Source organism: Lepidochelys kempii, chromosome 23 (genome assembly GCF_965140285.1).
Source record: "Lepidochelys kempii isolate rLepKem1 chromosome 23, rLepKem1.hap1, whole genome shotgun sequence".
Taxonomy (NCBI): domain Eukaryota; kingdom Metazoa; phylum Chordata; order Testudines; family Cheloniidae; genus Lepidochelys; species Lepidochelys kempii.
The window spans coordinates 14,040,926-14,062,795 of record NC_136402.1 but is presented as its reverse complement, the minus strand read 5'-3'; the positions used below and the strand labels follow the sequence as shown (position 1 = coordinate 14,062,795).

At 69.8% G+C, this 21,870-nt stretch overlaps 2 protein-coding genes across 13 annotated transcripts in view; one reads left to right on the top strand and one right to left on the bottom strand.

Annotated features, from left to right (window-relative positions):
- Positions 1-16,167, top strand: part of LOC140902180 (myosin-14) — a 50,798-nt gene extending 34,631 nt beyond the window's left edge. For 7 of the 12 annotated variants that reach the window (XM_073321983.2, XM_073321984.2, XM_073321974.2 and 4 more), the window contains 16 exons: positions 971-1,115; positions 1,403-1,609; positions 2,393-2,497; positions 2,970-3,122; positions 4,481-4,729; positions 5,050-5,262; positions 5,829-6,041; positions 6,116-6,277; positions 6,677-6,805; positions 7,124-7,212; positions 7,649-7,772; positions 8,468-8,676; positions 9,837-9,945; positions 11,573-11,745; positions 13,186-13,209; positions 14,232-16,167. In XM_073321983.2, coding sequence (XP_073178084.2) covers positions 971-1,115; positions 1,403-1,609; positions 2,393-2,497; positions 2,970-3,122; positions 4,481-4,729; positions 5,050-5,262; positions 5,829-6,041; positions 6,116-6,277; positions 6,677-6,805; positions 7,124-7,212; positions 7,649-7,772; positions 8,468-8,676; positions 9,837-9,945; positions 11,573-11,745; positions 13,186-13,209; positions 14,232-14,382 — 2,455 coding nt within the window. In that variant the 3' untranslated portion in view covers positions 14,383-16,167. The remainder of the gene's footprint in view (positions 1-970; positions 1,116-1,402; positions 1,610-2,392; positions 2,498-2,969; positions 3,123-4,480; positions 4,730-5,049; positions 5,263-5,828; positions 6,042-6,115; positions 6,278-6,676; positions 6,806-7,123; positions 7,213-7,648; positions 7,773-8,467; positions 8,677-9,836; positions 9,946-11,572; positions 11,746-13,185; positions 13,210-14,231) is intronic. The other 5 variants (XM_073321977.2, XM_073321976.2, XM_073321975.2 and 2 more) reach the window with 1 other exon arrangement.
- Positions 16,168-18,208: 2,041 nt separating this feature from the next.
- LOC140901863 (urotensin-2 receptor) lies at positions 18,209-19,168 on the bottom strand. The gene has a single exon (XM_073321288.2). It carries the CDS (start codon positions 19,166-19,168, stop codon positions 18,209-18,211), a length of 960 nt encoding a protein of 319 aa, XP_073177389.2.
- Positions 19,169-21,870: the final 2,702 nt, after the last annotated feature.

The window sequence follows — 21,870 nt, the reverse complement described above, 5'->3', positions numbered from 1 at the left end:
ATCCCCGCGCACATTCCCCAGAGCTGCCTGCGTCCCTGGGCCTGGCTCGCCTCCCCCCAGAGCCAGCCGCATCCCCGCGCACCCTCCCCAGAGTCACCTGCATCCCTGAGCCTGGCTCGCCTCCCCCCAGAGCCAGCCGCATCCCCGCGCACCTTCCCCAGAGCTGCCTGCGTCCCTGGGCCTGGCTCGCCTCCCCCCAGAGCCAGCCGCATCCCCGCGCACCCTCCCCAGAGTCACCTGCATCCCTGAGCCTGGCTCGCCTCCCCCCAGAGCCAGCCGCATCCCCGCGCACCCTCCCCAGAGTCACCTGCATCCCCGGGCCTGGCTCGCCTCCCCGCAGAGCCAGCCGCATCCCTGAGCACCCTCCCCGGAGCTGCATCACGTCCCCGGGCCTGGCTCGCCTCCCCCCAGAGCCAGCTGCATCACCGCGCACCCTCCCCGGAGCCGCCCGCGTCCCTGAGCCTGGCTCGCCTCCCCCCAGAGCCAGCCACATCCCTGCGCACCCTCCCCAGAGCTGCCCGCGTCCCCTCAGAGCCAGCTGCATCCCCGTGCACCTTCCCCAGAGTCACCCCTGCGTCCCCGGGCTTAGCCTGCCTACCTCTGGGGCTGGCGTGCACCTTCCCCGGAGCCCTCCTCCCTCCCCCCAGAGCCAGCCACGTCCCTGTGTGCCTGGCCTGTCTACCCCTGGGGCTGGCTGCGTCCCTGCACCCCGGCCTGACTCCCCCCTATATCTGGCTGCCTCCCCAGGGCTGGCCCACCTCACCCCAGAGCCAGCCCCATCCCCACGCACCTAGTCCGCTTCCCCTGGGAGCTGGCCATGTCCCCACGCAGCCGACCACCTCCCCCCAGAGCCAGCCGCATCCCCGGGCACCCAGCCCTCCCCACGTCTCAGCGCAGAGCGAGGGGTCCCTGGAGAAGTAGCCCTGCGCGCCCCATCCCCCGGCCCGTGGCTCACTGCCGCCCCCCGCAGGTCGAAGCGGGAGCAGGAGGTGGCCGAGCTGAAGAAGGGGATGGAGGACGAGGTGAAGGTACACGAGGCGCAGGTGCTGGAGATTCGCCAGCGACACACCCATGCCCTGGAGGAGCTGTCGGAGCAGCTGGAGCAGTCCCGCCGGGTACGGGCTGGGAGGGGAAGGGTCCCCCTACTCTCCCGTGCCCGGATCTCCGTCGGGCTGGGCTCCCCCAGCCTTCCCCCATCCATCTGCCTGGGGAGAGCTCAGCGGGGTTAGCTTGGGCAGAGGCTGGGACCCAGGACTCCTGGGTTCTCTCCCCAGCTCCGGAAGGGGAGTGGGGGCTAGTGGTGGGAGCAGGGGGGCAGGGGCTGGCAGCCCGGACTCCTGGGTTCTCTCAGGCTGTGCTGTGGGGCGTCAGCTCTGTGTGAGGTGGTTCTCGGCCCCCCCAGGTGAAAGGCACCCTGGAGAAGGCGAAGCAGGTGCTGGAGGGGGAGAAGGCGGAGCTGGTGCAGGAGGTGAAGGGGCTGCAGGCCGCCCGGCTGGACTCGGAGCAGCGCCGCAAGAAGCTGGAGGGGCAGGTGCAGGAGCTGCAGATCCGGGCCAGCGAGGCCGAGCGAGCCAAGGCCGAGCTTGCCGACCGCGTGGGCAAGCTGCAGGTGAGACCCCCACAGACCCCTGGATCAGACCCCTGGATCCCGCCCCCTCCATCACCCCCAGTCCGCAAGGCCCATCTACCCCAGTATCCCGCCCCCTGGATCAGATCCATGGATCCTGCTCACTCCATCTACCCTGGTATCCTGCCCCCTCCATCACCCCCCAGGCCCATCTATCTCAGTATCCCACCCCCTTCCTGCCCCCTGGATCAGACCTATGGATCCCGCCCACTCCATCTACCCCAGTATCCTGTCCCCGGATCACCCCCTCACGCCCATCTACCCTGGTGTCCCACCCCCTCCATCCCTCCCACAGGCCCATCTACCCCAGTGTCCTGCCCCGTCCCTGCCCCCTGGTTACATATACCCGTGTATCCTGCCCCCTCCATCACCCCATGGGCCCATCTACCTCAGTATCCTGCCCCTTCTGTGCCCCCTGGATCACCCCCACATGCCCATCTACCCCGGTATCCTGCCGCCTCCCTGCTCCCCTGGGCCCATCTACCCCGGTATCCTGCCCCCTCCATCACCTCCCTGGGGCCATCTACCCCAGGATCCTGCCCCATGGGTCCATATACCCCAGTATCCTGTCCCCTCCCTGACCTCTGGATCACCCCCCCCACCCCACGCCCATCTACGCTGGTAACCTGCCCTCTCCATCCCACCCACTGGCCCATCTACCCCGGTATTCTGCCCCCTCCCTGCCCCCCTGGATCACCCCTGTGGGATGACGGAGGCCATGGAGCAGGGTTGCTGAGCCCCCCTGGCCCCGTCTCCCCCGGGCAGAGTGAGTTGGACAGCGTCTCGGGGGCCCTGGGCACCACGGAGTCGAAGACGATCAAGCTCACCAAGGAGCTGGCCAGCACGGAGTCCCACCTGCAGGACGCCCAGGTAGGGCCCCCCTGGGGGGTACAGGGCTGAGCCCAGCAGGTGCCGGGTTGGGGGCAGTGGTTCGGGGTGGGGGGATGGGCTCTGGGCAGCACGGGGTTACTGCAGAGGTGGGAGGGTGTGGGGTGGGGGGGAGGGGTGGAGCAGAGTGTCTGAAGAGGGGGCTGGGAATGGGGCCTGGGTGAGGGGAGCTAGGTGGGGTGACGCCAGGGAAGCAGGGCCTGGGCAGTGTGGGGAGGGTGGTGTCCGGTAGGCACAGGGCGGCTCTTCCCCTGGGCCTGGGGGTCTGGCAGGGGACTGTGGCGGGGGTCTCTGCTCTGGGTAGGGTCTCTGCCCTGTGGTCAGGGTCGGGCTGCGGTGGGGTCTCTGACCCAGGGTTGGAGGGGGAAGGGGCCTGTGGTGGGGTCTCTGACCCGGAGTCGGGGGGGGAGGGGCCTGCAGCAGGGTCTCTGACCCGGGGTGGCCCCCCACACAGGAGCTGCTGCAGGAGGAGACGCGGCAGAAGCTGGCGCTGAGCTCACGGGTGCGGCAGCTGGAGGAGGAGAAGGGCGCCATGCTGGAGCAGCTGGAGGAGGAGGAGGCTGTGAAGGGCAACCTGAGCCGCCAGGTCCAGGGCCTGCAGCAGCAGGTGAGCCCGGCCTGGTGCCGCAGGGGGGTGCAGCAAGCACGGTGCTGGCTAACTGTGTGGGTGCAGTGGGAGGGTGCAGGGGATACAGTGGGTGCCAAGCGCTGGTGCAGTGAGTGCAGTGCGAGGGGCACCGTGGGTGCTATGTGAGGGGTGCCATGGGTGCAGTGTGGGGATGCAGTGGGTGCCAGATGATGGCAGTGTGTGCAGTGTGGGGGATGCAGAGTGAGGGATACAGTGGGTGTGTTGTGGGGGATACAGCGTGTGACACTGCAGTGCAGGGGATGCAGGGGATGCCAAGCACTGGTGTAGTGGGTGCAGTGTGGGGGATGTAGTGTGAAGGGTACCGTGGGTGCCATGTGAGGGGTGCAGTGGGCACAGTATGGTGAATGCAGTGTGGCAGGATGCAATGGGCACCAACCACTGGTGCAGTAGGTGCAGTGCAAGGGATGAGGTGAGCACCAGGTGCTGGTGCAGTGGTTGCAGTGAAGGGGGTGCAGTGGACGCAGTGTGGCAGTATGCAGGGTGCAGTGGGTGGGGAGTAGCGGGTGCAGTGTGGGGATGCAGTGAGTGCCAGGCACTGGCACAGTTGTTGGTGCCGGGTGGAGGTGCAGTGGGCGCAATGTGGGACGCAGTGGGTGCCCAGCACTGGTGCAGGGGAAGCAGTGCAGGGGATGAGGTGGGCACCAAGTGCTGGTGCAATGGTTGCAGTGTGGGGGGGTGCAGTGGGCGCAGTGTGGGGATACAGTGAAGGGGGTGCAGTGGGTGCCAGGCACTGGCAGAGTGGCTGGTGCAGCATGGAGGAGCAGTGAGTGCAGCATGGGGACATAGTGGGTGCCCAGCACTGGTGCAGTGAGCGCAGTGTGAAAGGTGCAGCGGGTGCCATGTGGGGGGATGCAGTGGGCACCAAGACCCGGATTTAGTGGTTGCAGTGCAGGGGGGTGCAGTGTGTAGGGATGCAGCGTGGGGATGCCATGAGGGGGATGCATTGGTTGCAAAGCACTGGTGCACTGTGCTTGGCACAGCGGGTGCAGTGTTTCCTGCCCCAGCCCCTCTTTGTTTCGTCCCTGCTGGCATCCCAGCATCTCTCAAGGGCGAGACCATTTGCTGGCTGGGGTGGGGTGCGTGTCCTGGGACCGGCTGGCTCCGGGGTGGGGGATTCCGGGGGCGCCGGGGGCCGGCCGGCTCCGGGGTGGGGGATTCCGGGGGCTGGCCGGCTCCGGGATGGGGGACTCCGGGGGCGCCGGGGGCCGGCCGGCTCCGGGGTGGGGGATTCCGGGGGCGTGTGGGGCCGGCCGGCTCCGGGATGGGGGACTCCGGGGTGGGAGGCCCCGCGCCCCGGCTGACCCTGCTGCCGGCAGGTGGCGGAGGCCCGGCGGAAGCTGGAGGAGGACGCGGGCACGGCGGAGGCGCTGGAGGAGGCCCGGCGGCGGGCGGCCCGGGAGCTGGAGCTGCTGGGGCAGCGCTGGGAGGAGAAGGCGCAGGCGGCCGAGAAGCTGGAGAAGAGCCGGGCGCGGCTGCAGCAGGAGCTGGACGATGCCAGCCTGGAGCTGGGCCAGCAGCGCCAGGCCGTGGCCAACCTGGAGCGCCGGCAGAAGAAGTTCGACCAGGTGAGGGCGCTGCTCCCCACCCCTGCTCCCCCCACTGCTCCCACCCCCACTGCTCCTCACTGCTGACCCCCCACTGCTCCTGACCCCCCCGTTGTCCCCACCAGCCACTGCTCCCCTCCCCCATACTCCCCAGCCCTGCTTCCCCCCAGCCCCCTGCAGCTGCTGCCCCCCCACTGCCTCCCTCCCCCATTCTCCTCCCACGCTGCCCCCAACCCCACCCACAAACCCTCCACTGCTACTGATCCTCCCCAACCCTACTCCCCACACTCCGGCCCCCCAGCCTGCCCAGGCCCCCCCACGACGCTCTGGCCCCCCGGCAGATGCTGGCAGAGGAGAAGCTGGTGTCGTCGCGCCATGCGGAGGAGCGGGACCGGGCCGAGGCCGAGGCCCGGGAGAAGGAGACCAAGGTGCTGTCGCTGAGCCGGGCCCTGGAGGAGGCGCTGGAGCTGCGGGAGGAGCTGGACCGGCAGAACAAGCAGCTCCGGGCCGAGCTGGATGACCTGGTCAGCTCCAAGGACGACGTCGGCAAGAACGTAAGGAGCCCCGCCCGGACGCCTGGGTTCCGCCCCCACCTCGGCGTGGGGAGGGGGGCCTGGGCTGGGAGTCAGGAGTCCTGGGTTCTCTCCCCAGCTCGGGGAGGGGTGTGGGGTGTAACACAGCGGTATGTGTCCGGGAGGGCCCTGGCGCGGTGCATGCCGGGTGCGGTGGCGCGGTGCGTGCCGGGGGCCCTGGCGCGGTGCGTGCCGGGGGCCCTGGCGCGGTGCGTGCCGGGTGCGGTGGCGCGGTGCGTGCCGGGGGCCCTGGCGCGGTGCAGCGGGGAAGGTGGCGCGGTGCGTGCCGGGGGCCCTGGCGCGGTGCGTGCCGGGGGCCCTGGCGCGGTGCGTGCCGGGGGCCCTGGCGCGGTGCAGCGGGGACGGTGGCGCGGTGCATGCCGGGGACGGTGGCACGGTGCAGCGGGGAAGGTGGCGCGGTGCATGCCAGGGGCCCTGGCGCGGTGCAGCGGGGACGGTGGCGCGGTGCATGCCGGGGGCTCTGGCGCGGTGCAGCGGGGACAGTGGCCCGGTGCACGCTGGGAACCCTGGTCCGTGCCCTCCTGCAGGTCCACGAGCTGGAGCGGTCGAAGCGGGCCCTGGAGCAGCAGGTGCAGGAGATGCGGGCGCAGCTGGAGGAGCTGGAGGACGAGCTGCAGGCCACGGAGGACGGGAAGCTGCGGCTGGAGGTGACCCTGCAGGCCATGAAGGCGCAGCACGAGCGGGACCTGCAGAGCCGCGACGACACCAACGACGAGAAGAAGAAGCTGCTCTCCAAGCAGGTGGGTGTGCCGGGGCCGGCAGGTTGGCGGGGGCAGGGCGGGCGCTGGCCGTGGCTGACCCCTGCCCCCCCCAGGTGCGGGACCTGGAGCAGGAGCTGGACGGCGAGCGGAAGCAGCGGGCCCAGGTGGTGGCGGCGCGGAAGAAGCTGGAGCTGGACCTGCAGGAGGTGCTGGGGCAGATCGACGCCGCCAACAAGGGGCGCGAAGAGGCCGTCAAGCAGCTCCGCAAACTGCAGGTGGGGGGCGTGGCTTGGGGCCAGGGGGAGGGACCTGGGGGGCTGCGGGAGGGGCCTCGGGCGCCCAGCTGTGCCACGGGGGAAGCCACAAGGGGAGCAGTGCGTGTTGGGAGCTGGAGTATCCTGCTTTTCCTCCTCCTGTGTTACGGGACCCTGGTGTCCGGGCGCTCTGGGGGTGGACCTTACCCTGTGTCATGGAACCCCGGTGTCCAGGTGCCCCAGGAGTGGAACTTATCCTGCACTATGGGACCCCAGCAACCGGGTGCCCAGGAGTGGGGCTTACCCTGTGTTATGGGACCCTGGCGTCCGGGCGCCCAGGAGCCGGGATTACCCTGCATTACAGGACCCCGGCATCCGGGGGAGGGAGTCTCTTGCTTGCTCTCAACCCATCCCCCGCAGGCCCACATGAAGGAGCTGTGGCGGGAGGTGGAGGAGTCGCGCACGTCCCGCGAGGAAATCTTCCAACAGTCCAGGGAGAACGAGAAGAAGCTGAAAAACTTGGAGGCGGAGCTACTTCAGCTGCAGGAGGTGAGGGGGTGGGGCTCTTTCATTTGGGGGCGGAGCTACTGCAGCTGCAGGAGGTGAGGGGGTGGGGCTCTTTCATTTGGGGGCGGAGCTACTGCAGCTGCAGGAGGTGAGGGGGTGGGGCTCTTTCATTTGGGGCGGAGCTACTGCAGGAGGAGAGGGGGTGGGGCTATTTCAATTGGGGCGGGGCTACTGCCGCTATGCGAGGTGAGGGGGTGGAGCTATTGTGGTGGGGGCGGGTATGCGCTGTGGGGGGGTGTCAACGCCTGACGAGCCCAGCCAGGACCCCGCTGCCTCTGACCCCTCCCCCACCGGTTCCAGGAGCTGGCGGCAGCGGAGCGAGCCAAGCGGCAGACGCAGCAGGAGCGTGACGACCTGGCCGACGAGCTGGCCAATGGCGTGAGCGGCAAGTGAGTGCCCCGCCCACTGCCTTGGCTCCGCCCCTGCTGATGAGGAGGGCCCTGGGCCCTGCCCCGCTGCATAAAGCCCGCCCCCCCTGCCCGTGGCAGGCCCTGCCCCCCCTGCCCGTGGCGGGCCCCGCCCCCCTGCCCGTGGCGGGCCCCGCCCCCTCCCTCCCCTGCCTCTGGCTTGTTGCGAGCTCCACCTCCTGCTGCCATGGGCCCCGCCCCCTGTCCCTGCCCCCCTCCCTGCCCTAGCCATGCCCCCATGTATGCCATGTCCAAACCCCACGCCATCCTTTCACTTGCCCCACCCACTGCCCCATTCCCCACCCGGGCCCCCTTGCGAGCACCCGTATCCTGGGCACGGACCAGGAGCTGCTCGCCCCAGAGCCGCCCCTGCCCCGGCCCCCAGCCCTCCTTAGCCCAGCCCCCCCCCACCCCACAGGTCGGCGCTGCTGGACGAGAAGCGGCACCTGGAGGCCCGGATCGGGCAGCTGGAGGAGGAGCTGGACGAGGAGCAGAGCAACGGGGAGCTGCTGAACGACCGTTACCGCAAGCTGAGCCTGCAGGTGGGGGGTGTTGAGAACCCCGCAGCCTCCCCCGCGGAGCTCCCTTCTGCCCCCCACAGCCCAGCGCCCCCCGCTGAGCCCCTATCCCGCTCCTCGCAGCCCAGTGCCCCCCGCTGAGCCCCCGCCCTGCTCCCCGCAGCCCAGTGCCCCCCGCTGAGCCCCCGCCCTGCTCCCCGCAGCCCAGCGCCCCCCGCTGAGCCCCCGCCCCGCTCCCCGCAGCCCAGCACCCCCCGTGGAGTCCCCACCCCACTCCCCGAGCCCAGCGCCCCCCGCTGAGCCCCTGCCCCGCTCCCCGCAGCCCAGCACCCCCCGTGGAGTCCCCACCCCACTCCCCCGAGCCCAGCGCCCCCCGCTGAGCCCCTGCCCCGCTCCCCGCAGCCCAGCACCCCCCGTGGAGTCCCCACCCCACTCCCCCGAGCCCAGCGCCCCCCGCTGAGCCCCTATCCCCGCTCCCCGCAGCCCAGCGCCCCCCACTGAGCCCCCGCCCCGCTCCCTGCAACCCAGCACCCCCCGTGGAGTCCGCACCCCACTCCCCCGAGCCCAGTGCCCCCCGCTGAGCCCCCGCCCCGCTCCCCGCAGCCCAGCGCCCCCTTGTGCCACCCTAGGGCTTCGGGGCCAGCACTGACTGCCAGGGGAAGCGCCCGCTGGGGCAGGGGGTCCCAGGCGCCCCGTGACCCGCCCCCGCCCCCCCGCAGGTGGAGACACTGACGACGGAGCTAGGGGCCGAGCGCAGCTTCTCGCAGAAGGCGGAGAACGCCCGGCAGCAGCTGGAGCGGCAGAACAAGGAGCTGCGGGCCAAGCTGGGCGAGCTGGACTCCTCCGTCAAGGCCAAGCACAAGCTGACCATCGCCACCCTGGAGGCCAAGGTGGCCCAGCTGGAGGAGCAGCTGGAGCAGGAGTCCAGGTGACCCTGGGGCCAGGCCCCTGGGGGGGTTACCCAGCGTGCCCTGGGGCTGGACAGCAGGGTGGGGGTGGAGGAGCAGAGCCTGGGAACCAGCGACCCAGCATGCCCTGGGGCACAACCCACTGCTGTGGGACCAGGGGCCGGACTACCCAGCATGCCCCGGGGCACAACCCACTGCTGTGGGACCAGGGGGCCGGACTACCCAGCATGCCCCGGGGCACAACCCACTGCTGTGGGACCAGGGGGCCGGACTACCCAGCATGCCCCGGGGCACAACCCACTGCTGTGGGACCAGGGGCCGGACTACCCAGCATGCCCCGGGGCACAACCCACTGCTGTGGGACCAGGGGGCCGGACTACCCAGCATGCCCCGGGGCACAACCCACTGCTGTGGGACCAGGGGGCCGGACTACCCAGCATGCCCCGGGGCACAACCCACTGCTGTGGGACCAGGGGGCCGGACTACCCAGCATGCCCCGGGGCACAACCCACTGCTGTGGGACCAGGGGGCCGGACTACCCAGCATGCCCCGGGGCACAACCCACTGCTGTGGGACCAGGGGGCCGGACTACCCAGCATGCCCCGGGGCACAACCCACTGCTGTGGGACCAGGGGGCCGGACTACCCAGCATGCCCCGGGGCACAACCCACTGCTGTGGGACCAGGGGGCCGGACTACCCAGCATGCCCCGGGGCACAACCCACTGCTGTGGGACCAGGGGGCCGGACTACCCAGCATGCCCCGGGGCACAACCCACTGCTGTGGGACCAGGGGGCCGGACTACCCAGCATGCCCCGGGGCACAACCCACTGCTGTGGGACCAGGGGGCCGGACTACCCAGCATGCCCCGGGGCACAACCCACTGCTGTGGGACCAGGGGGCCGGACTACCCAGCATGCCCCGGGGCACAACCCACTGCTGTGGGACCAGGGGGCCGGACTACCCAGCATGCCCCGGGGCACAACCCACTGCTGTGGGACCAGGGGGCCGGACTACCCAGCATGCCCCGGGGCAAGAGCTATGGCCAGGGCTGGGCGTGGGGCCTGGCGTTTGTCTACCCAGAAGCCACCGGGGGTCAGAGAAGGGAGGTGGCTGCCCCGGGGGATTCTGGGTGTGGCGCACCCCCCGGGAGCTGACCCCCGGCCTGCCCCCCGGCTCAGGGAGCGGATCCTGTCGGGGAAGCTGGTGCGCCGGGCGGAGAAGCGGCTGAAGGAGGTGGTGCTGCAGGTGGAGGAGGAGCGCCGGAGCGCCGACCAGTTCAAGGACCAGGTACGGGCCTGCCCCCCCCTCCCCCGCCCTGCCCTGCCCTCCCCCGCCCCCCCCGCCCCCTGCCCCGCCCCTGCCCCCCCTCCCCCGCCCTGCCCTGCCCTGCCCTCCCCCGCCCCCCCCGCCCCCTGCCCCGCCCCTGCCCCCCCCTCCCCCGCCCTGCCCTGCCCTCCCCCGCCCCCCCCGCCCCCTGCCCCGCCCCCCCCGCCCCTGCCCTCCCCCACCCCTGCCCCCCCCCGCCCCCGCCCTGCCCTGCCCTGCCCTCCCCCCCCGCCCCCTGCCCCCCTGCTGCCCCCTGCCCTGCCCCCGCCGCCCCCTGCCCCCCCGCCGCCCCCTGCCCCGCCCCCTGCCCCGCCCCTGCCCCCTGCCCTGCCCCCGCCGCCCCCTGCCCCCCTGCCGCCCCCTGCCCCGCCCCCTGCCCCGCCCCTGCCCCCTGCCCTGCCCCCCCCGCCCCCTGCCCCGCCCCTGCCCCCCCCCACCCCTGCCCCCCCCGCCCCCTGCCCCGCCCCTGCCCTCCCCCACCCCTGCCTCCCCCGCCCCCTGCCCTCCCCAGCCCTCTGCCCTGCCCCCCTGCTGCCCCCTGCCCTGCCCCCGCCGCCCCCTGCCCCCCCGCCGCCCCCTGCCCCGCCCCCTGCCCTCCCCCGCCCTGCCCTGCCCCGCCCCTGCCCTCCCCCACCCCTGCCCCCCCCCGCCCCCTGCCCTCCCCAGCCCTCTGCCCTGCCCCCCCGGCGCCCCCCCGCCCACCCCCTGCCAACCCCTGCCCTGCCCTGCCCTGCCCTGCCCCCCCGGCGCCCCCCCGCCCACCCCCCGGCAACCCCTGCTCCCCTGCAACCCCTGCCCCCCTGCCCCAGCCCACGCATCCTCCCCAGCCCCCTGTGCCACCCCACGCATCCGCCTCCGGCCCCTTGACCCGCCCCCTGGCGCTCCCCAGCCCCCTGCCCCTCCCCCATCCCATGCGTCCCCCCAGTCCTGCCCACCGGAACCCCCCCAGCCCCCTGCCCCAGCCTACACGTCTCCCCCAGCCCCCTGCCCTGCCCTGCCCTCTGCATCCCCACCGCCCTGCCCTGCCCCACGGCGCCCCTCCCGGCAATCTCTGCCCTGCCCCATAGCACCCCCTGACAGCCCCCCACCCTGCCCCACGGCCCCCCCTGCCCCATGGCCTTCTCAGCCCTTTGTGCTATGGCACTCCCCCTCTCTCGCAGCACAGCACCCGCCACTGACCCCCTGCCCTGCCCCATGGCGCCCCCTGCCAGCCCTGCCCTGCTCGGCCCTTCGCAGCACAATGCACCCCCCCGCCGGCCCCCTGCCAAACTTCCCTGCGCCGGCATGTGTGGCCCAGCACCCCGGACTCCCTGCGGCCCGGAGCCCCCCCCACCGACCCCCTACGGCAGGTGGGCCCTAGCGCCCCGCCCCCCGCCGAGCCGCCCGCTCCCGCCCCCGCCGAGCCTCCCGCCCCCCGCCAGCTCCGAGCCGAGCCGCCTGCTCCCGCCCCTGCTGCCGAGTCTCCTGCCCCCGCCTGCTCGGAGCCGAGCCGCCCGCTCCCGCCCCCGCTCCGCCCGCTCCGTGCCGAGCCGCCCGCTCCGTGCCGAGCCGCCCGCTCCGTGCCGAGCCGCCCGCTCCGTGCCGGCAGGTGGAGAAGGGCCACATCCGCCTGAAGCAGCTGAAGCGGCAGCTGGAGGAGGCGGAGGAGGAGGCGTCGCGGGCGAACTCCGGCCGGCGCCGCCTGCAGCGGGAGCTGGACGACGTCACCGAGTCGGCCGAGTCCATGAACCGCGAGGTCACCGCGCTGCGCAACCGGCTCCGGTGAGTGGAGGGCGCTGAGCACGGGGGGGGGGCAGAGGGTACTGGGGGGGGCAGGGGGCACCAGGCTGTAGCTGGGGAAACTGGGGTGGGGGGGTGTCACGGGGTCCCTGGGTGATGCTCTGGACCTGCTCCCCATGAAGCCAGGCAGGACTCTGGGGAAGTCTCCTCTCTGGGAGCAGCCTGTCTGCAGGACACACAGCTCCCCCGGCTCCACCTTCCTGGGTCTGACCTCGGAGCATTCAGCCTCCTCTGCCCCTCTGTGCGCTTCTCACAGTGAGTCCGCTCAGGTGGGGCTCCTGGGGAAGCCAGAGGGTCCTGCCCCCCAACTCCGCAGTCATATGTGACTCTCAGACAGCCAGTAAAACAGAGGTTATTAGACGCGACAGGAACATGGTCTAAAACAGAGCTTGTAGGTGCAGAGAACTGGACCCCTTAGCTGGGTCCATTTTGGGGGGCAGTGAGCCAGACAACCATGTCTGCCCTTCACTCCATGTCTCCAACCAGCCCCAAACTGAAACTCCTTCCAGACCCTCCTCCTCTGGGCTTTGTCCCTTTCCCGGGCCAGGAGGGCACCTGAGTCCTTTGTTCTCCAACCCTTTAGCTCTCACCTTGCAGGGGGGAAGGGCCCAGGCCATCACTGGCCAGGAAACAGGGTGCTGGCCATTCTCTGTGTCCAGACCCCTGCACACACCTGCCCTCTAGGGCTCTGCAATGATCATACACCCTTATCCCACCCCCTAGATACTTAAGAACTGCATAGGGGAAACTGAGGCACCCCCACACTATTCAGAGGAAACATTAAGAACGGTCCCACTTCATCGCAAGGGGCACCTGCAGGTTGCAGTGAACTGGAGGACGAGCCCTCCGGGGCCGGGGGGAGGGAGTTTGAACCTAGCTGCTCTAGGGGGTCTGGGTCCTACAGAGGGGGTTGGAACCCGGCTCCCCTTGTGGGGCTGGCGGGGGGGGATCGAACCCGGCTCTCCCCACATGGCCGCAGGGCACCCATCTAAATCCTTCCCCACAGATGAGTCCTGCCCCACACGTCTGACCCCAGAGCTCTTCCCGCCGTGCCCCAGACATCCCCCCTAGGGATGGGGGTCGGTCTGGCTCTTGGGGACGGGGCGGTGGGGGTGGGCATGTGCTGCTTGGGGCCAGCTGATGCTGGAGAAGGGTGTTAGCCAGGCAGCGCCACCAGGGCTCAAGTGAAAGGCATCTATGCGCAGCGCAATAGTTCAGCACAGGAGGGGAAACTGAGGCACGGGGATGGGCGTGGGACCTGCAGAAGAGTATGAAGAGAACCCAGGAGTCCGGGCTCCCAGCCCACCCCGCCTGCTGTGTCCACTAGCCCCCATCTCTCCGTGGCTGGGGCGGTCTCTGTCTCTGTCTCTCTCTCACTTTCTCCGTCTCTCCTGTTTCCTTCTCTCTCTTCCGACCCCCCAGCAAGTTGGAGCGTCTCCAGCGCAAGTACGTGACCCCCCCAGCTCCCGCTGCCCCCCGACTTGCCAGCCCTGTGTGCTGTGTGGCAGTCCCTGCTCCCGGCGCCCCGCGGCTGGGGGCGGGGGGTGCTGCTTGTGGGTGGGGGGGGAGGGGCTGAGCCATCGACTGGGACGGCGATCCCCCTCTGAGCTCCCTCTGCCCCCTCCTGGAGTCCCCCCATCCAAACTCTCCTCCCCTGACCAGCGGCCCCCCCTCGAACTCCTTCTGCCCCCACATGGGGTTCCCCTGTCCGAGCTCCCCCTCGGCCCACCCCTCTGAGCTCAGGAAGCCCCCCCTCCCCCCAGTTCTCTTCCCCTCCCCCACCCACCACCCGCCGTGCAGTCCCAGGCGTTGGCTCCCGGCTGGTGGGGGGCAGTTACTGGCGTCGGGGGTCGCTCGTGTCCCGCATCCCGAGGCTCTGCTGCGTGACGTTGCTGCTGCACTGAGCTCTGGGTGGGGGGCTGCCGGGGGGCGTGTGGGGCAGAGTGTGTCATTTCCAGTCTCTTCCGGCAAGGGGCCGAGGTGCCGGGGGGGGTGTGGGTATTGGTTGCGGGGTCTTCAGGAAGGGCGCTGCTGGTTGTGGGGGGTACTGGGGGCACCGTGGGGAGCAAGGTGGGGGTGCTCTCTGTGGGGGGATTCAGAGGGTGACGGGGGGGACCCTGTGGGACTAGGGAGGCATGGTTGAACCTGGGGTGCTGGCTGTGGGGGGCCCCATGGGCTGATAGAGGGTCAGGGCCTTGGTTGTGGGAGCAGGGGGGTGCCATGTGGGTCAGGTGGGGTGTTGGCTGTGGGGGGTCCCATAGGTTGATGGGGGTGGGGCGTTTGCTGTGGGGGTGCTGTGGGAGCGGGGGGGCACCATGGGGGTCAGGGTAGGGGTGTTGGCTGTTGGGGGCCCTAGGGAGGTGACCTAGGGGCCACGGCAGGGGCGCTGACTTGGGGCCCGCCGTGGGGGCAGGCGGGGGGTGCTGTGGGGGGGCCATGGCCCATACTGACCCCTCTTTCCCTCCCAGACGCACCCCCCTGACATTCACCACCCGCACGGTGCGTCAGGTCTTCCGGCTGGAGGGCGTCTCAGACGATGAGGCCGACGGGCCCGACGCAGGGACCCCGGACCCCGACCACCAGCCGCAGCCCCCCCCGGCCGAGCCCCCCGCCCCGTGAGGGGCCCCGGGACTGGGGGTGTGTAGATGGGGCCCACTGGCACAGCGACGAAGCCAGGCTCAGCACTGCGCCTTGGGCCCTATCCCAGCCCCCCATGCTGGGGTCTGCTCGCATATCAGCCAGCACTTTAGGGGGGGGCCTGGGGGGGCGGCTGCAGCCCTAACTGGATCCCCTATGAAATAACCCCCCTGCCCCACACCAGGGTCCTAGCGCCGGGGGGCACAGCAATGGTCCCCCCTACTGGTATCTCTTCCCCCCGCCCCCGACCCAGCACTCCCCCTGGACTGGGATCCCCTGCCCCCATCCCCAGCACCCCAACCTGGGATCCCCCCCAGACCCAGCACCCTCCCCCCAGCCTGGGATACCCCCCTGACCCAGTTACCCACCCTGCCCCCTGTCTGTTCAGCTCCAGGACTAGAGGGGCAGGCTGGGCACATTCCTCCCCCCTTCCCCTCTGTTGTGCTCCCCTGTGGGGTGGGACTGGCCTCGGGTGCCCCCCACACCCTACGCCCTGGAAGTATCAGGCACTGAAGGGTTAATGGGCTCCAGGGGGCCGAACTCCCCCTCAGAGTCAGTCCCGGGCCCCACAGCGAGACCCCTCACATGGCGTGTGTGTCACCCCCAGCTGCTGGGTCCTGCTCCTCCCGCGGGGGTGCCCCAGCCTCTGGCCTGGCCCTCAGGGGCACCCTGGGCTCTCATTGGCTTTAGCGGCAGCTGGGACCCGACTTTGCCCCTCCAGGGGGTTGGGTTTCTGCAGGGCTGAGGCCTCTGCACAGAGCTGTTGCGGTTACACCAGTGAGCTACCCCCCGGGCCCAGCTACCCCCTCCCTGCCCTCCAGAGCCACCCCTGGGCCCATCTACCCCGGTATCCTGTCTCCCCTGCCCTCCAGAGCCACCCCCAGGCCCATCTACCCCGGTATCCTGCCTCCCCCGCCCTCCAGAGCCACCCCCGGGCCCATCTACCCCGGTATCCTGCCTCCCCCACCCTCCGGAGCCACCCCCGGGCCCATCTACCCCGGTATCCCGCCTCCCCCACCCTCCGGAGCCACCGCCGGGCCTATCTACCCTTGTATCCTGCCCCCCCAGCCCTCTGGAGTTGTCCCCAGGCCCATCTACCCCAATATCCTCCCCCCCCGCCCTCCGGAGCCACCCCTGGGCCCAGCTACCCCGGTATCCCGCCCCCTCCCTGTCCCTCAGCCCGGACCCCAGGACCATCTCGCCCCGCATTCTGCCCCTTTGAGGATCGGGACCTCTGAGTTTCCCCACATCTCAGCATCTCAGAGTAAACACACGCGGGCCCCCGTAGGGTTACGGCTAACACAGGCCGGGACCCCTACTGAGCCCCCAACGCCCACAGGAGAGATGGAAACTCTTTGCTGAGCCCTCACCTCCACTCCCCCCCCCCTTCAGCAAACTCTGGGTCACCAAATCCCTGCCCCCGGCCCCCTTTTCCTAGTGTCTCTTGGCCTTTGGCTGTGGGGGTCGCCACCTCTCCCAGGTTGGATCCTGCCCATCCTAGCCCCACCCCATTTTATTCTCTCTCTGCACAGTGATTTGGGGCGGGGGGGCTTGTAAGGTTGGCTTGTGGCCTGGGGGGGGGGTAGGAAAAACCCTTGGGGACTTCGGGGGGTGTTTTCATCCCCTGGCCAGGCTGGGTAGGGTTGGGCTGGGTCTGGGCGCTGGCTGGGGGAGGACATGGGGGGTTTGGTGGGTTCTGTTTGCTTTTTGTTCCCCCCTCCTCCCCCGCCCCGTTTGTGTCTTCTATTAAAGTTCATCTTGAGTTTCCCCACGCGTGGCTGTCTGGTGGGGCCAGGCGCGGCGGGCAAGCAAGACGCACGCAGGAGATGCGGAGAGAAGGGGGTGGTTTATTGACACCCCCACCTTGGAGCGTGGTGGGGTTAAAAGCTGGGGCCTGCCCCTCACGGCGTTTCCAGGGGAGCCGAGTTCAGCTAGGACCCCTGGCACCCGGCGTGGGCCCCACTGCAGCCGCTGGAGGCAAAGACAAAAGTTGCAATCTTAGCGCAGGGTGTTTCTGCAGGGGAGGAGCCGGGGAGAGAACCCAGGAGTCCTGGCTCCCAGCCTCCCCCCACCCCCGGCTCTAACCACTAGATCCCACTCCCCTCCCAGGAGAGAACCCAGGAGTTCTGGCTCCTAGCCCCCCCCCTGCTCTAACCACTAGATCCCACTCCCCTCCCAGGAGAGAACCCAAGAGTTCTGGCTCCCAGGCCCCCCCCCCCGCTCTAACCACTAGATCCCACTCCCCTCCCAGGAGAGAACCCAGGAGTTCTGGCTCCTAGCCCCCCCCCCCGCTCTAACCACTAGATCCCACTCCCCTCCCAGCAGAGAAGCCAGGACTCCTGGCTCCATCCTGCTGGCCCCTGTCACTGTAGCCCATACGCCCTCCCTGCCCCCAACCCTTGCTCTATTGCCCGGCTTTTGCTCTCCGGCCGGAGGAGAGCAGGTGGTTTCTTCCCTGGGGACTAGCGGGGCAAGGCCAAGGGAGAAGCTGCTGGAGCCCTGGGGCACCGTGGGGCTCGCACCCAGCCCCTCTCGGGTCCAGGACGGGGCCGGCGGGGGAGGGTGGGGCAGGGGCCTCTCTCTTTGCTGACCCCAAGGGCAGAGGTGGCGCCGGCTTGTGCCACCTCCCTCACGGGCAGTGTGTGGCTGGAGCTGGGCAGAGGGGGCATGGCCCCCTGGCTGTGATAGTGCCTGGGGGGGTCTGGTTACTCCCCCCGGTGTAGAAACCCAGCCACACGCACCCCCCGAAATGTCCATTTCATACAGGGGTCCCCAAAGGTACCGCAGGGGGTACAACACCTCCCAGAGCCCGGGAGAGAACCCAGGAGTCCTGGATCCTAGCCCCGCCCCCCAGCGCAGCCGGCTGCGGAGAACCCAGGAGTCCTGGCGCCTTGTTTCTCGCTGGTGCTGTTCCTTTTTCCTCTGGTCCCGGCTGGGGTGGAGGGGTTGCTGTGGGCGGATGCATCGTCCTCACGGGGGGGCTGCAGGGGTTGGCGAGGGGGGGAGGCCGTGTCCAGGGCCAGGCTGCAGGGGGCGCTGCTCCTAGGGGTGCAGAGAGAAGGGGGCTATGGGCCTGCCGCATGTGTGACGGCAATGGGGAGGGGCCCCCCCGCTGGCGGCTCCCCCCGCCCGAGAGCCAGGGTCCAGCTCTGACAGTGTGGGGGAAACATGGCTGCTAAGGGGGGCCGGCGTCCCCTAGAGGGGAAACCCCCATGCCCCATTCCTTGCCCCCCGGGCCAGCCCGTCCCCCTGTTTCAGGGCTGGAGAAGAGATGGGGATTCCACAGCTGCGAGCTTCCCCTAGCAGTGCCTAGTGGCACCTTCCGGAAATGCTGTGATCTTCCCCCAGCAGTGCTCGTGGCACCTCTCCCCAGTGCTGTGATCTTTCCCCAGCAGTGCCCTGCGACACCTCTTCCAGTGCTGTGAGCTTCCCCTAGCAGTGCCCTGCGACATCACTCCCCAGTGTTGTGATCTTCCCCAAGCAATGCCCCATGGCACCTGTCCCCAGCACTGTGATCTTCCCCCAGCAGTGCTCCACAGCACCTCTCTCCAATGCTGTGATCTTCCCCCAGCAGTGCCTCATGGCACCTCTCCCAAATGCTGCGAGGTTCCCCAAGCAGTGCCCTGTGGCACCTCTCCCCAGTACTGCAAGCTTCCCCCAGCAGTGCCTCATGGCACCTCTCTCCAATGCTGTGATCTTCCCCCAGCAGTTCCCTGTGGCACCTCTCCCCAGTGCTGCGATCTTCCCCCAGCAGTGCCCCTCTCCCCCACTGCCCCCTACCTGCGCCCGGTGGAGGTCTGCTGGCTGCTCAGCGCCCCACGGCCTGTGCCTGCATTGCCACCCTGCGCCCGGCCCGGCGCGCCCGCCGGTAGTCGCGGTAGCTGCGGGTCAGCAGCGTGTAGAGGAAAGGGTTGACGCAGCTGTTGCTGTAGGTCAGGCAGGTGACCAGGTGGTTGATGTAGATCTCGGTGGCCACGGGCAGGCGGGCGGCTGTGCCCGGGCTGTAGAGGGGCACCAGCTGCCAGAGCCAGAAGGGCAGGAAGCAGGCCCAGAAGGCCACGACGATGAGGAAAATGAGGAGGAAGACCCGCTGCTTCGGCCCCCGCCGGGGGCCCAGCACCCCCCGGGTCTGCGAGAGCCAGTAGGCCCACGCCAGCCGCCCGTAGAGGTACCCGAGCGCCAGCCCGGGCCCCACCATGCTGGTGCCGAAGAGCACGGTCAGGTAGGTTTTGTACTGCGCCTCGTGCCAGGTGGGCACACAGAGCCGCCGCACCCGGCCGCCGCCTGCCGCCCGCTCCTCCTGCCGCACCATCAGCATCATGGGCAGCGCCAGGGCGAAGGCGGCGGCCCAGGCGGCCCCGGCCAGGGCCCGGCGGCGGGCGGGGGGGCGGCGGGCGGCCCGGAAGGGGCGCCGCACGGCCCGGCACCGCTCGGTGCTCAGCAGGGTGAGCAGGAAGATGCTGGCGTGCATGGTGAGCAGGTCCAGGCTGAGCAGGGCCCGGCAGCCGGCCTCGCCGAAGCGCCAGTCCCTCGCCAGCCCGTTGTGGACCACGAAGGGCACCCCGGCCAGGTAGAGCAGGTCGGCCAGCGCCAGGTTGACGATGTGGATGTGGAGCGGGGAGGGGACGGCCCCGGCCCGCGCCACCGCCAGAGTGTAAAGGTTCCCCGCCACCCCGGCTGCCCCCAGCAGGCTCAGCCCCGCCGCCCCCGGCAGCCCGCCCGCCAGCGAGCCGTTGGAGGGGGACGATAGGTTGGAGGGGGGGTCCATGGCTGGGGGGGACCGGATGCGGGGCTGGATCCAGGGGCTTCCACCGACAGGAGGAGAGGAGATGTCAGTCGGCCGGCAGAGGCTGTCTGGCTAGCCGTCCGTCCCCCAGAGCCCCGTCTGTCCCCAGAACCCCTCCTGTCTGTCTGTTCCCAGAGCCCCCCTTGTCTGTCCGTCTGTCCCCAGAGCCTCCTGTCCATCTGTCTGTCCCCAGAGCCCCCTGTCTGACCCCCCCCACACCCTATCTCTATCTATCTATCCCCATCCACCAATCAATCAATCTCGTCTCTTTCTCAGTCCATGGCTTTGTCCGGTGCGCTCTCGTCCGACGCTGCAAGCCGTGCAGGAAGGGCCGGGGGGTCCGATCGCCCTGTCGCTGGCTTTGTGCCCCCTGCTGCCCGGGGTCCAGCGGGGTCGGCGTCTGGCGGCGCCCTGGCTGGCGCGAGTGCGTGTGCGGCTGGCGGGCGGGCGGGTGTGTGTGTCTGGCCTGTGCCGTCTGCTCTGTCCGCATTCCACGCACCCTGCTAGGTCGGTATGTGGGGCTGAGGCGGGCCGGCCCCCGGCGGGGGGGCACATGCTCCTGGCTTCTGTCTGAGCTGCAGAGAGCGACCTGGTTCTTACAGCCACGGGGCGGGCGGGACGGGCAGCTTGACAGTGGGGTTGGGAAAGAAAGAAAGAAACATGAGGGAGGGAGGAAGAGGGAATAAACGAACTAGGAAAAAAGAACCCAAGGAGAAAGGCAAGAAAGCAAGCCAGTGTCAGGCGGCCCTGCTGGGGTGGGTGTACCCCTGCTGGGTTCAGCGGGCCCATCGCCAGCCGCGGGCGCGAGAAATAAACAGTGCCAGAGACTCAGACGAAGTGCCGCGCGAAGGAAGGAAAACGAGGGGCCAGCTGAGAAACAGCCATTGCTGGGTCCCTTTGCACCCAAGGAATATTGGCGCCAGGAAATCTCCGGTTGGCTTGGAAAATTGCCACCGTGGGGCATCGGGGCCGGCCCTGACTGCCTGGGGAGAGCACCCCCTCCTGGACCCCCCGCAGCCCAGTGCCCCCTGCTGAGCCCCCGACCCACTCCCTGCAGCCAAGCGCCCCCTGCTGAGCCCCCCGCCCCGCTCCCTGGAGCATGGTACCCCTTAGTGCCGCCCTGGGGCAGCCGTCTGGGCACGGGGACCTGGCCGGGCCCAGATCCAGGGCGTTTGCCTTGGAAAAACTTCCTGCCGAAATGTCAGCGACTCACCTGCAGAGATGACCCAAACTGCAGGGAGAGGAACAAGCCAGAGGCCCCCCTCCTCCCCCAGTGCCCAGGGCCAGTCTCAGGGAAAATGCCCCAGCCCCTGCTGCCCCCCCACCCCGCCCATCCGCCTCCCCTCAGTGCTTCGATTGTGCGGTGAGCAGTGGCTGCTGGCCGGGCGCCCAGCTCTGAGGGCCGCCTGTGGGTATGGGAGTAAATCCCTCCCTTCAGCGAACCCGATGGGTTTTCCCCAGGAGCAGAGTCATCTGCATGAAGCAGCCGCTCCGGTTTAACGGAACGTCTACACTGCTAAATGAAGTTGAGCTCGGTCACAGCGGCGCATGGCAAATCTGGCTGTGCACGTCAGGAGTGGTGGACGTGCGATAAATGTGGGAGGCCCCCACACTGTGCCGCCCCCCCCAACCCCCGAGGACCCTCCCACTCGCTCCTCTCTGCCCCTTCCCCCTGTCGCTTGCCCTTGCGGCAGTTAAAATGTGGGTGGGGGGTCCATGGCCCCCTGTTCCGGTGCCCGGGGTGCACGCCCATATTACCCTCCTTGTGGCGGGAGCGAGCGTCCTCCCGGGCATCACTGGTGTCGACCCAGAGCCCCCCACTCTGTGGGGAGCTACCCAGCCGGACGAGTCAGGGAGTGCCCAGGGACAGGGCACGAACGTCCCCTGCGGCGGTTTGCCCCAGGCTGTAATATTGGCTTTAGCAGGCAGCTTGGACATCCCCTCTCGCCCCAAAGGCAAACAGGCCTGTTCCTCCTGGGTTTGTCTAACCCCTGACCTGCCCCCAGCCCGCAACAGGCAGATTTAAAGCAAGGTGGGGGTGGGGTGGGGAATGGAGCAATAGAGCGGGCGGATGGCGGGGAGCCAGGACTCCTGGGTTCTCTCCCCAGCTCTGGGAGGGGAGTGGGGTCTAGCAATTAGAGCAGGGGGGCTGGGAGCCAGGACTCCTGGGTTCTCTCCCCAGCTCTGGGAGGGGAGTGGGGTCTAGCAATTAGAGCAGGGGGGCTGGGAGCCAGGACTCCTGGGTTCTCTCCCCAGCTCTGGGAGGGGAGTGGGGGTCCAGTAGGTGGAGCTGGTTGGCTTGGAGACCCTGGCATGGCTCATCCATGCTGGCTGGGGACGCTGCTTCTGGCTCCTCCCTGCCATGGGGCTGTATGGGCCTCACCTGGTCACAGAGTTGCCTGCTCCAGCTGGCTGCCTGCCCTGCCCCACGGCACCCCCCTCCAGTGCCCTGCTGCCGCCCTCTTTCTTCCCCCCCCCCTTCTCTGGGTTGCTCTTGAATTCAGCTCTTTTTTGCTCCCTGCACCTAGCCACCCATCACTCGGCTCTTCCTTTCGCCCCCTAGTTCGTTCCCCCTGACCCAGCCTTGGGGCTGCGGCTCCCTCCCCTTCTCCTTCTCCCCTCACCCACTCGCTGTTCGCCCTGCTGCCAAGGCGTGACGGCCACGGGGCCGCACAATTCCTGGG

What these genes read in the sequence shown, in the direction of transcription:
- LOC140901863 (XM_073321288.2), bottom strand. Translation starts at nt 19,168, where the DNA reads ATGGACCCCCCCTCCAACCTATCGTCCCCCTCCAACGGCTCGCTGGCG.